Raw genomic sequence first — 11,809 nt, 5'->3', positions numbered from 1 at the left:
ATCTCCTGATGATATAAAGTCAGGCTCAGCCATCATCTCCTCCTGATGATATAAAGTCAGGCTCAGTCATCATCTCCTCCTGATGATATAAAGTCAGGCTCAGCCATCGTCTCCTCCTGATGATATAAAGTCAGGCTCAGCCATCATCTCCTCCTGATGATATAAAGTCAGGCTCAGCCATCATCTCCTCCTGATGATATAAAGTCAGGCTCAGCCATCATCTCCTCCTGATGATATAAAGTCAGGCTCAGCCATCATCTCCTCCTGATGATATAAAGTCAGGCTCAGCCATCATCTCCTCCTGATGATATAAAGTCAGGCTCAGCCATCATCTCCTCCTGATGATATAAAGTCAGGCTCAGTCATCATCTCCTCCTGATGATATAAAGTCAGGCTCAGCCATCATCTCCTCCTGATGATATAAAGTCAGGCTCAGCCATCGTCTCCTCCTGATGATATAAAGTCAGGTGAAGTCTCGTAGTCCACAGAACATTTCTGGAGCTTCACAGTAAAACAGAGTTGCAGCGTTCTGCTGAACAGCTGAAGCAGCTGGAGATGATTTAAACATCAGATGTCTCCATGCAGCTCGTCTGCTGTGATCACAGAGATCAACCTGATCTGAGGAGACCAGATTTACACCCTCTACATGCGGTCGAGCTCGTGCTAACACTGTTAGCTCAGCAGCTACAGTGAAGGGTTACATGTTACACAGAGAGGGAGGGATGGATCAGCCTGATGTGTGACTGTTATGTTTCTCACTGTCGTGGATCACATGCAGTTGAACCATCAACCAGTCTGAGGAACCAAAATCTGAAATAATCAACATTTTAAAATGCAGCATCTGAAACAATCAGATAGAACCTGCACAAACAAACATGAAGTTTTTAACAGGGCAGAGCTGCTAACGACTTTATCTTCATCACTAAACTTCAACACAAAAAGGTTTTTGTACATTTTTTATTGTTTCCACTTTAAAAAGCTTCAGACAGCAGAGATGAAATCAAACTGCGCTCATAAATAAAAACAATCATCAGACTGTGTGTGACGTCATAGAGACATATATTAATATACAGGTCAGGTGTACAGTGTGATGTACGAGTCAGATCAACAGAGAGGTTCAGACTCTGGTCACACTGGTTCATATTGACCAGCCAGGTCCCTCTTCAGTGTGTCAGCCTGAGCCTCCATCCATCCATGTGATCCAGGTCCAGGTCCAGTGTAATCCCTGGATCGTCCCGCTCTGTCCCGCGTCGTTTCAGGTCGTCCACAGATGATGAACATAAATAAATAAAATAAATAAATAAATCACCTCTGACGTTGTTCTGGAACTGAAACTTCCCTGAATGAGTTCAAACAGATGACAGTTTCCTCTCCGCTCGTTAGAACCAGCAGATTGTGTTGAAATATCTTATAAACGTGACATTTTTAAACCAGGACAGGACGTGACATCATCACCACAGGGTCACATGACGTCCACAAAGAAATCACTGGGGTTACCCATGGCGAGGCAGAAGGACTGTCGGGCTCGAGACGGCGACGGGGCCGGTGGGACGTCCTGTGAGTCTTTGTTAACCTGGAGACCAGTGAGGGAGGTCGGGGGTTGTCGGGTGCTGTCGTCACCGGGGGACTCCGCCTCCAGCTGTTTGTCAGGTGAAGCTGTCACTTCCTGTTTGGTGGACTCGCTGTCTCCTCCTCCTCCCACCTCCCTCTGACCGTCACTACAGTTTGATCCACTGCTGCCACTTCCTGTCAACACAGACCACCAAAATAAAACACTTTACTACTGATCCTCAGAATTCAGGAGCGAGACATAACGTGGTAAATAACTGTCCACATGGTGGAGCTGCATGTGAAGCAGATTCTCAAGTCTGTCCAGAGTGAACCCTCTTCTCAAACAAATCAATGTAGGATCTCTGAGAGAGAGTTTCCTCTGGTACCAGTCAGCTGATCGTCCTCATCACACTGGACAAGAGACACTGCAGGCTAACGCACAGCTAGCTGCAGGCTAACGCACAGCTAGCTGCAGGCTAATACACTGCTAGCTGTGCTGACTGTTAGTGTTACATTAAATGAAATATGAAGTAAAAAGTATGTTTTGCAGTAACGTAATCTTGGTCCTCAGAGGAAATGTTTCCTTCACAGTTCACCAGTCACTGGACAAAAGAAGTGATGTTTATAAGGAGCCACATGGTGGCGCTGTCGCTGAGTCTTTTAATAAGCTGAAGTCAAACTTGAAATGATCTGTGAAGTCTGATGCTCATCGTTCAGGACATATTAGCTGAGATGGATCCACATGTTCTATTGATCCTGATCCTACAGGACCGACTGTGTTTGTGATAATCATTGTGTCACCTTCACTGTGCTGACTTCCTCCTCCTCCTCCTCCTCCTCCTCCCCAGGCGGGCAGCTGGTGGAGGGGGTGAGGCGAGCTGTAGGGGTGAGGGACGGGGTGTTGGTAGGAGAAGGCTGGAGGGTCACAGTTTGATCCTGCTGCTCGACTGGAGGCCTCCTCGTGATCCAGCAGAGACATGACAGCCAGCTCTGAGACACAGAGGAGACACATTATTAAGAGACATCAGGTTCACGTATCAGAGACACTTTGAGATGGTTTGTAGCTCCGCCCCTCCTGTGGAGGACCTCCAGGCTCCGCCCTCAGCCCTTTATTATCCTGTTTCTACATGTTGACAAATATTTTACAGGTTCAACATCAGCTGAAGAAAATGTGTTCTCATTAAACTGCAACAGACACTGTCTCCAGATGTTAGACAGATGTTAGACACTGTCTCCAGATGTTAGACAGATGTTAGACACTGTCTCCAGATGTTAGACAGATGTTAGATGCTGTCTCCAGATGTTAGACAGATGTTAGACGCTGTCTCCAGATGTTAGACAGATGTTAGACACTGTCTCCAGATGTTAGACAGATGTTAGACGCTGTCTCCAGATGTTAGACAGATGTTAGATGCTGTCTCCAGATGTTAGACAGATGTTAGACACTGTCTCCAGATGTTAGACAGATGTTAGACACTGTCTCCAGATGTTAGACAGATGTTAGACGCTGTCTCCAGATGTTAGACAGATGTTAGACACTGTCTCCAGATGTTAGACAGATGTTAGATGCTGTCTCCAGATGTTAGACACTGTCTCAGCTGATGTCACCTCTCTGTCTGTGATAACAACATTAGTTTGATTGACAGCTGAGATCAGCTGTTTAATCTGCGTTCTCTACAATCAGATGTTTTCTGAAACTGTTCATCGTCTGTGTGTTTGAGTGTGTCACAGCCTGAGAGGCAGTTATAGAACTGGATCAGCGGTTCAGCCCAGACGTTGCCTCCAGTGACCCGACAACACACTTCTGACTGGTCATGTCAGATTATCAGCTGTGTGAAATATTAAAAAAGATGTTTTTGTTAAATTCTGAATGTTGACAACAACAATCATCCAAAACATTTGGTCGGTACCAAGATTTAAAATGGATCACATGATGCTGAACACAGAATCAGACCTCTGTGTGTGTTTTTACCTCATAATATCACGAATGGGTCCAATCAGAACATTGTTTAATTCAACCTCCTGACAGTGAAACAATCAGCAGAATGAACAAAAATCATCTGAATCAGAAATCTGACATAATGGATCAACACCCTGACGTTTAAAGGAACAGGACTAATGAACAGCTGGTTCTGTTGAGTCTGTGAAGCCGCTGAGCTTTGAGCTGTTTGTCTCCATCTTGTGGCTGTCAGTGGTACTGCAGCCTCACACACTTTAACAAGTTTAATGTATTGAATAGTTTGGTGTTGTCCTGCAGGCCTGACTGTTACTGACTCTGCTCACCTCCACAAAGGTCTCCAAACACGTAGTAGCACTGTTCAGAGAAGGTCACCTTGTTGACGGTGTGGCGGATGTACCCGGCCTTTAGCAGGTTCCCGGCATACTTGCGAGCTTCACGGCGGTCGGTGAAACCTTCGACGTTCCGGTGGAGCCAGTCGACCACGTCCGAACCTGACGGAGCGAAGATCAGCTGAAGTCAGAGGATCTTTACAGAAACATTCAGATAAATGATCTTCTTCTTCTGTCAGTGCAACATTCAGAAAGGACGAGATGCAGCTGAGAAGACAAACAAGCAGTCGTATCTCTTCTGCCACAGTTTACATCTCGCCACTCAAAGTGCAACCAGCCTTTCAACACGCAACCAATGAGACGACAGTTATTCACTCATGAGAGAAGAAGGTTTCACGTCTCGTTCATCATCTTCACTTCTTCCCTGCAGGATGAACTCTGCAGTGACTGTTGTTGTGTTAAACTGAATTAAATCATTATAAAGGTTTTGTTTTAGTTTTCTTCCTGGTGGGCGGAGCTTCTCACCAATGAAGGCGTTAGGGATGGTGATCTTCAGCCACATCCTGTCCCGAACCTCCAGGCCTGACTCAGGATTGGCCATCGCCTTGACGACAGCCGTCATGTCGCTGTGGATGCTGAGATGGTTGTCCTCGTGCACGCCTGAAAAACATCACATTAGTGTCGGAGTCGTGGACGGAGAGGTGATGGATGGATGCTGCAGTGGCTGATGGGAGTCTCACCGTAGTGTGGGAGGAGACTTCCTGTCATGGCGGCGGTGTGAGACACCCAGGCAGCGGGGTCGATGGGACGGACCGGCTCGCCTTCAGAAGAAGAAGAAACAGTGTGTGAATTATATCAGAACCAGTAAATACTGGAGACGCAACGGATCATATCAGAACTGTTACTGTTAGTCTCTGTCCTCAGACATGTCTCTGTCCTCAGGACCTGGTGTCAGGGTGCAGGTGAGAGACTAAATTATGTTAATGAGGTTCCTCTGAAGTAAAAAGACGTGTGTGTGTTGTTGACTCACTCCGGGGCAGTGTGAAGCAGCCTCGTGGGTTTGGATCCCAACACTTCGCCACCGTTAACGTCACAGGACTACAGACAGACGGACAGACAGACAGACAGACGGACAGACAGACAGACGGACAGACAGACAGACAGCAGGAGCAGTATTAGTATTATTAGCAGTATTAATAGTACATGCAGTAGAAAGAAACATGTTCAGAGGTGATTGTTGGTGTTCAGACTCTGACCGTCACTCCCCAAAAACACACCTCAACTAAAGCACAGTAGAGACTGGGGAGTGACGATTATAACAGGATATCGTCCCAGTAGTAGAAGTACAACAGCTGATATCTGGAGGTGTTGTCAGGACACCAGGGATAGAGAATTCAAGGTGTGAGTGTTTTAAACACCAACAGGAAGTGTTGCCCCACTGAGAAGAGCTTTGCCCTCCAGGATTACAGAGTAGGAGTACTGTAGTACAAGTAATATAACTCACTGAAGCAGAAGTAATAGTAGTTTCAGAAGTACTAGAAGTTGTAGTAGTATGAGATAGATAGATAGATAGATAGATAGATAGATACTTTATTGATCCCGAGGGAAATCCAAGGTCTCCAGTAGCTTATAAACAACACACACAACATACACATACAACATAAACAGGATGATAAAATATCTACATGAATGTAAAAGAGAAATGTAAAAAGAAATGTATAAGCATGAGACGCTTGCAGGGACTGACCCTGTGATTCAGCGTGCATTGTAAATGATGTCTCAGATCAGATGAGATGTCTCACCCTGGTTTGTGAACGATCTCTCTGAGGACTCTGACAGCGTCGTCGTTACTCATGTTCTCAAAGTTGATGTCGTTCACCTGAAAATACAAGAACAGTCCTACCATGAGTATTAGTACTACTAACAGATACCACTGTAGTACCTGCAGTAACACGTCTCTGACAGTAGTATTAGTACTGCAGTACCTGCAGTAACACGTCTCTGACAGCAGTATTAGTACTGTAGTACCTGCAGTAACACGTCTCTGACAGTAGTATTAGTACTGCAGTACCTGCAGTAACACGTCTCTGACAGTAGTATTAGTACTGCAGTACCTGCAGTAACATGTCTCTGACAGTAGTATTAGTACTGCAGTACCTGCAGTAACACGTCTCTGACAGCAGTATTAGTACTGCAGTACCTGCAGTAACACGTCTCTGACAGTAGTATTAGTACTGTAGTACCTGCAGTAACACGTCTCTGACAGTAGTATTAGTACTGTAGTACCTGCAGTAACATGTCTCTGACAGCAGTATTAGTACTGTAGTACCTGCAGTAACACGTCTCTGACAGCAGTATTAGTACTGTAGTACCTGCAGTAACATGTCTCTGACAGCAGTATTAGTACTGTAGTACCTGCAGTAACACGTCTCTGACAGCAGTATTAGTACTGTAGTACCCGCAGTAACACGTCTCTGACAGCAGTATTAGTACTGTAGTACCCGCAGTAACACGTCTCTGACAGCAGTATTAGTACTGTAGTACCCGCAGTAACACGTCTCTGACAGCAGTATTAGTACTGTAGTACCCGCAGTAACACGTCTCTGACAGCAGTATTAGTACTGCAGTACCTGCAGTAACACGTCTCTGACAGTACTGTAGTACCCGCAGTAACACGTCTCTGACAGCAGTATTAGTACTGCAGTACCTGCAGTAACATGTCTCTGACAGTACTGTAGTACCCGCAGTAACACGTCTCTGACAGCAGTATTAGTACTGCAGTACCTGCAGTAACACGTCTCTGACAGTACTGTAGTACCCGCAGTAACACGTCTCTGACAGCAGTATTAGTACTGCAGTACCTGCAGTAACACGTCTCTGACAGTACTGTAGTACCCGCAGTAACACGTCTCTGACAGCAGTATTAGTACTGCAGTACCTGCAGTAACACGTCTCTGACAGTACTGTAGTACCCGCAGTAACACGTCTCTGACAGCAGTATTAGTACTGCAGTACCTGCAGTAACACGTCTCTGACAGCAGTATTAGTACTGTAGTACCTGCAGTAACACGTCTCTGACAGTAGTATTAGTACTGCAGTACCTGCAGTAACACGTCTCTGACAGTACTGTAGTACCCGCAGTAACACGTCTCTGACAGCAGTATTAGTACTGCAGTACCTGCAGTAACATGTCTCTGACAGCAGTATTAGTACTGTAGTACCCACAGTAACACGTCTCTGACAGCAGTATTAGTACTGCAGTACCTGCAGTAACATGTCTCTGACAGCAGTATTAGTACTGCAGTACCTGCAGTAACATGTCTCCGGGCTCGATGCGTCCGTCTGCTGCCACTGCTCCTCCCTTCATGATGGAGCCGATGTAAATCCCTCCGTCTCCTCTGTCGTTACTCTGACCAACAATACTGATACCCAGGAAGTTATACCTCTCTGACAGAGAGACAGACAGACAGAGAGACAGACAGACAGACAGACAGACAGAGAGACAGACAGACAGACAGACAGACAGAGAGACAGACAGTGTGTATCAACACGTAAAGATTTTATTAGACAAAGTTAATTGTTCTCACTTCCTGATTATGTTTATGATCATATGTGAGAGAACAGATGATAAAACATGTTGTTACTTTAAATACAGGCATGAAACTGTCTCTGTGACATGAACAGAAGACAGAAACATGATCACAGTGATGAAGTGTTAGTGACGTCCACACTCACCAGTGGTGGAGAGTAATCTTTACTCCAGTACTGTACATCAGTACAATGTTCAGCTACTTGTACTCAGTATGAATTGTACCTGAACATATTATAGATGAATATCAACTGAATATTTCAGTCAAATTCAAAGATTAAATCAAAATCCAGAAACTGAAAACGGATGTTGTGTATCTCTGTATTTTTTTTATTCTTTCCTCTCCCATTAATATTATGGCGACCCCTCAGATTTGTCCGGTGAGCCTTTGGAGGGGCCCAACCCGCAGCTTGGGAACTACTGGACTACACCAGCTAACTGTGTATAAAGTACTTTAAAAGGTCTTGTACTTCAACTTAAAGAAATGCTCTGGATACTTCTTCCACTGCTGGTACTCACCCATGTTCAGAGTTACAGTGATGACGTTGAGCGACATGGTGGAGTCAGTGACACTGCTGAAAGACACAGACTGAGAGACAGACAGACAGATACAGGAGGACAGACAGAGAGACAGAGACGGACAGATAAGAGAGGAAAATGAAGGACAGATCAGTGACAGAAGAAATTCACACACAGAAAGGTAGAAGACAGAAGACGATGTTTCACTTCATCAAATAACATCACTGACAGAAGAGACAAGTGTCCTCAGGGACTGAACTGAGTCACTGCAGAGTCCTCAGAGACTGAACTGAGTCACTGCAGAGTCCTCAGGGATGAACTGAGTCACTGCAGATGTTTTGATGCTCTTTAAAACTTGAATCTGAGAGGAAGTTTCAGTTCTGATATTATCATCAAAAATAGACACAAACACAAGAGATGCTGAATTCTGTCAGTGATGTCATGTGATGTGTGTGTGTGTGTGTGTGTGTGTGCGTGTGTGTGTGTGTGTGTGGTTGTGTACCCTCTCCATCCGCTGTGTTTTGGGTTTTCGGTGGCGGCGGCGCTGTCGCCTGACGAGTCGTGGTGAGGAGCTGCTTTGCCCTGTTGATTGGCTGAACCTTGTGTGTGACATCACAGAGGAAAAACACCTGGTTCAGTTTGAGACATTTCAGGTGAAGGTGTGACAGGTTCTGATATTTAGGCATAAAAACAAATATCATAATGAAAAACCAGAATTAAATCATGATCCAAAAAATATGAGAGCAAAGGTCAAAAATCAAAATGCCTTCACCAATGGAAAAATAACTTCATAAAAATTAAACAAAATGTCCAAATATAAATCTAAAAAATCATATTATAAAATGAACATATCTATGTTAGTGAGCTCAGCTGCATATCTGAAACGTGTAATTGTAAATATAATATTAGTAAAACTAAAAGTAACTAATAGGAGACAACAAAAATCAAAAACTGTAGAAAAAGCTTTACATTTACAAAATACAAAAGACTTCAGAAAAGATCAAAATATATTCTAAATCACAGTTAATGTCGACACGTCCGATGAAAATGTGAGAATTAAAACACAAACCTTTGGAAACAAAATCAACGTTCAAGGCAAACATCAAAAACATACAAAATTTAAATGGGAAATGTGTCAAAAGATAAAAAAGTACAAAAATGTAAAAAAGTACAAAATTCAAACAAATCCAGAAATGTGACAAAATAAATATTATATTAAAAAGTATAAAATAAGAGTCGACTGACTTCGAATCAAAACTCCTGAATCTGTAAAAAGACTCTGACTGTGCAGATTATTAAAGATGTGTGGAGGTTGCTGAGCAGCCGAGTGTCACAGGAACACATTACTTCTGCTCTCAGATCAGCTGGGACTCTTTTATCTGATGGACAATAAACGCTGCACCGCCCGTCACATGACCTGCAGCAGCCAATCAGAGTGGAAGGAGGAGACCGGCGTCTGAACAGGTTTACTGGAGCAGAAGAAGAAGACCTCAGGGCAGGTGAGTGTGTGCTGTCATCAAACTGACCAATCACAGTGAGAGCTGATGATGATGTCAATGAGCCGTGTGTGTGTGTGTGTGTGTGTGTGTGTGTGTGTCTGTGTGTCTGTGTGTGTTTGTATGTGTGTGTGTGTGGGTCTGACCTTCCTCCTGAGTCTTCCTCAGATGAGCAGAAACTGGTCGTCTCTAATTGGCTGCTCTGTTGGGTTGATGAGCTGTCACCTCCACCTGTTGGCTCCGCCCCATTCTTCTGAGCCGGTCGGTGGGCGTGACCATTCAGATGCCCACCTGCAGAGACAGCAGCCAATCAGAGGCAGCAGGGCGCATCATCATCATCATCATCATCACTATCATCATCATCATCATCATCACATCATCATCATCATCATCATCACATCATCATCATCATCACATCATCATCATCATCATCACATCATCATCACATCATCATCATCATCATCACATCATCATCACATCATCATCATCATCATCACATCATCATCATCATCATCACATCATCATCACATCATCATCATCATCACCACCATCACCATCATCATCATCATCACCATCATCATCATCATCATCATCACCATCACCATCATCATCGTCATCATCATCACCACCATCATCATCATCATCATCACATCATCATCACTATCATCATCATCATCATCACTATCATCATCATCATCATCACATCATCATCACTATCATCATCATCATCATCATCACATCATCATCATCATCATCATCATCATCACATCATTATCATCATCATCATCATCATCATCATCATCACATCATTATCACATCATTATCACATCATCATCATCATCATCATCACCATCATCATCATCACATCATTATCACATCATTATCACATCATCATCACATCATTATCATCATCATCATCATCACATCATCATCACTATCATCATCATCATCATCATCATCATCACTATCATCATCATCATCATCATCATCATCATCATCACTATCATCATCATCATCATCATCACATCATCATCATTATCATCATCATCATCATCACATCATCATCACTATCATCATCATCATCACATCATCATCACTATCATCATCATCACATCATCATCATCACATCATCATCATCACTATCATCATCACTATCATCATCATCATCATCATCACATCATCATCACTATCATCATCATCATCATCATCACATCATCATCACCACCATCATCATCATCACCATCATCACTATCATCATCATCATCACATCATCATCATCACATCATCATCATCACATCATCATCATCACTATCATCATCATCACATCATCATCATCACTATCATCATCATCATCATCACATCATCATCACTATCATCATCATCATCATCATCACTATCATCATCACCATCATTATCACATCATTATCACATCATCATCATCATCATCACATCATTATCACATCATTATCACATCATCATCATCATCATCATCACATCATTATCACATCATTATCACATCACATCATCACATCATCATCATCATCATCATCACATCATTATCACATCATTATCACATCACATCATCATCACATCATCATCATCATCATCATCACATCATTATCACATCATCATCACATCATTATCACATCATCATCACATCATCATCATCACCATCATCATCATCACATCATTATCACATCATTATCACATCATCATCATCATCATCATCACATCATTATCATCATCATCATCACATCATCATCACTATCATCATCATCATCATCATCATCATCACTATCATCATCATCATCACATCATCATCACTATCATCATCATCACATCATCATCATCATCACATCATCATCACTATCATCATCATCACATCATCATCATCACCATCATCACTATCATCATCATCACATCATCATCATCACATCATCATCATCACTATCATCATCACTATCATCATCATCATCATCATCACATCATCATCACTATCATCATCATCATCATCATCACATCATCATCACCACCATCATCATCATCACCATCATCGTCATCATCATCACCACCATCATCATCGTCATCATCATCACCACCATCATCATCATCATCATCACCATCATCATCATCATCATCATCATCATCATCATCATCACATCATTATCACATCATTATCACATCACATCATCATCACATCATCATCATCATCATCATCATCATCATCATCATCACCATCATCATCACATCATCATCATCATCATCACCATCATCATCATCACCATCATCGTCATCATCATCACCACCATCATCATCGTCATCATCATCACCACCATCATCATCATCATCATCACCATCATCATCA

At 43.0% G+C, this 11,809-nt stretch overlaps 1 protein-coding gene across 1 annotated transcript in view; it reads right to left on the bottom strand.

Moving 5' to 3' along the window:
• Nucleotides 1-942: 942 nt before the first annotated feature.
• LOC141012721 (segment polarity protein dishevelled homolog DVL-3-like) overlaps nt 943-11,809 on the bottom strand; it is a 16,809-nt gene continuing 5,942 nt past the window's right edge. The window contains exons 5-15 of the mRNA XM_073486234.1: nt 9,591-9,735; nt 8,451-8,547; nt 7,949-8,018; nt 7,148-7,287; nt 5,643-5,719; nt 4,871-4,938; nt 4,581-4,661; nt 4,366-4,500; nt 3,835-4,002; nt 2,353-2,541; nt 943-1,746 (exon numbers count right to left, since the gene is read on the bottom strand). Coding sequence (XP_073342335.1) covers nt 1,463-1,746; nt 2,353-2,541; nt 3,835-4,002; nt 4,366-4,500; nt 4,581-4,661; nt 4,871-4,938; nt 5,643-5,719; nt 7,148-7,287; nt 7,949-8,018; nt 8,451-8,547; nt 9,591-9,735 — 1,454 coding nt within the window. The 3' untranslated portion in view covers nt 943-1,462. The remainder of the gene's footprint in view (nt 1,747-2,352; nt 2,542-3,834; nt 4,003-4,365; nt 4,501-4,580; nt 4,662-4,870; nt 4,939-5,642; nt 5,720-7,147; nt 7,288-7,948; nt 8,019-8,450; nt 8,548-9,590; nt 9,736-11,809) is intronic.

Source organism: Pagrus major, chromosome 2 (assembly GCF_040436345.1).
Source record: "Pagrus major chromosome 2, Pma_NU_1.0".
NCBI classification, from domain to species: domain Eukaryota; kingdom Metazoa; phylum Chordata; class Actinopteri; order Spariformes; family Sparidae; genus Pagrus; species Pagrus major.
Note: the sequence above shows the minus strand (reverse complement) of the source record. Positions and strands in the feature narration are given on the sequence as shown.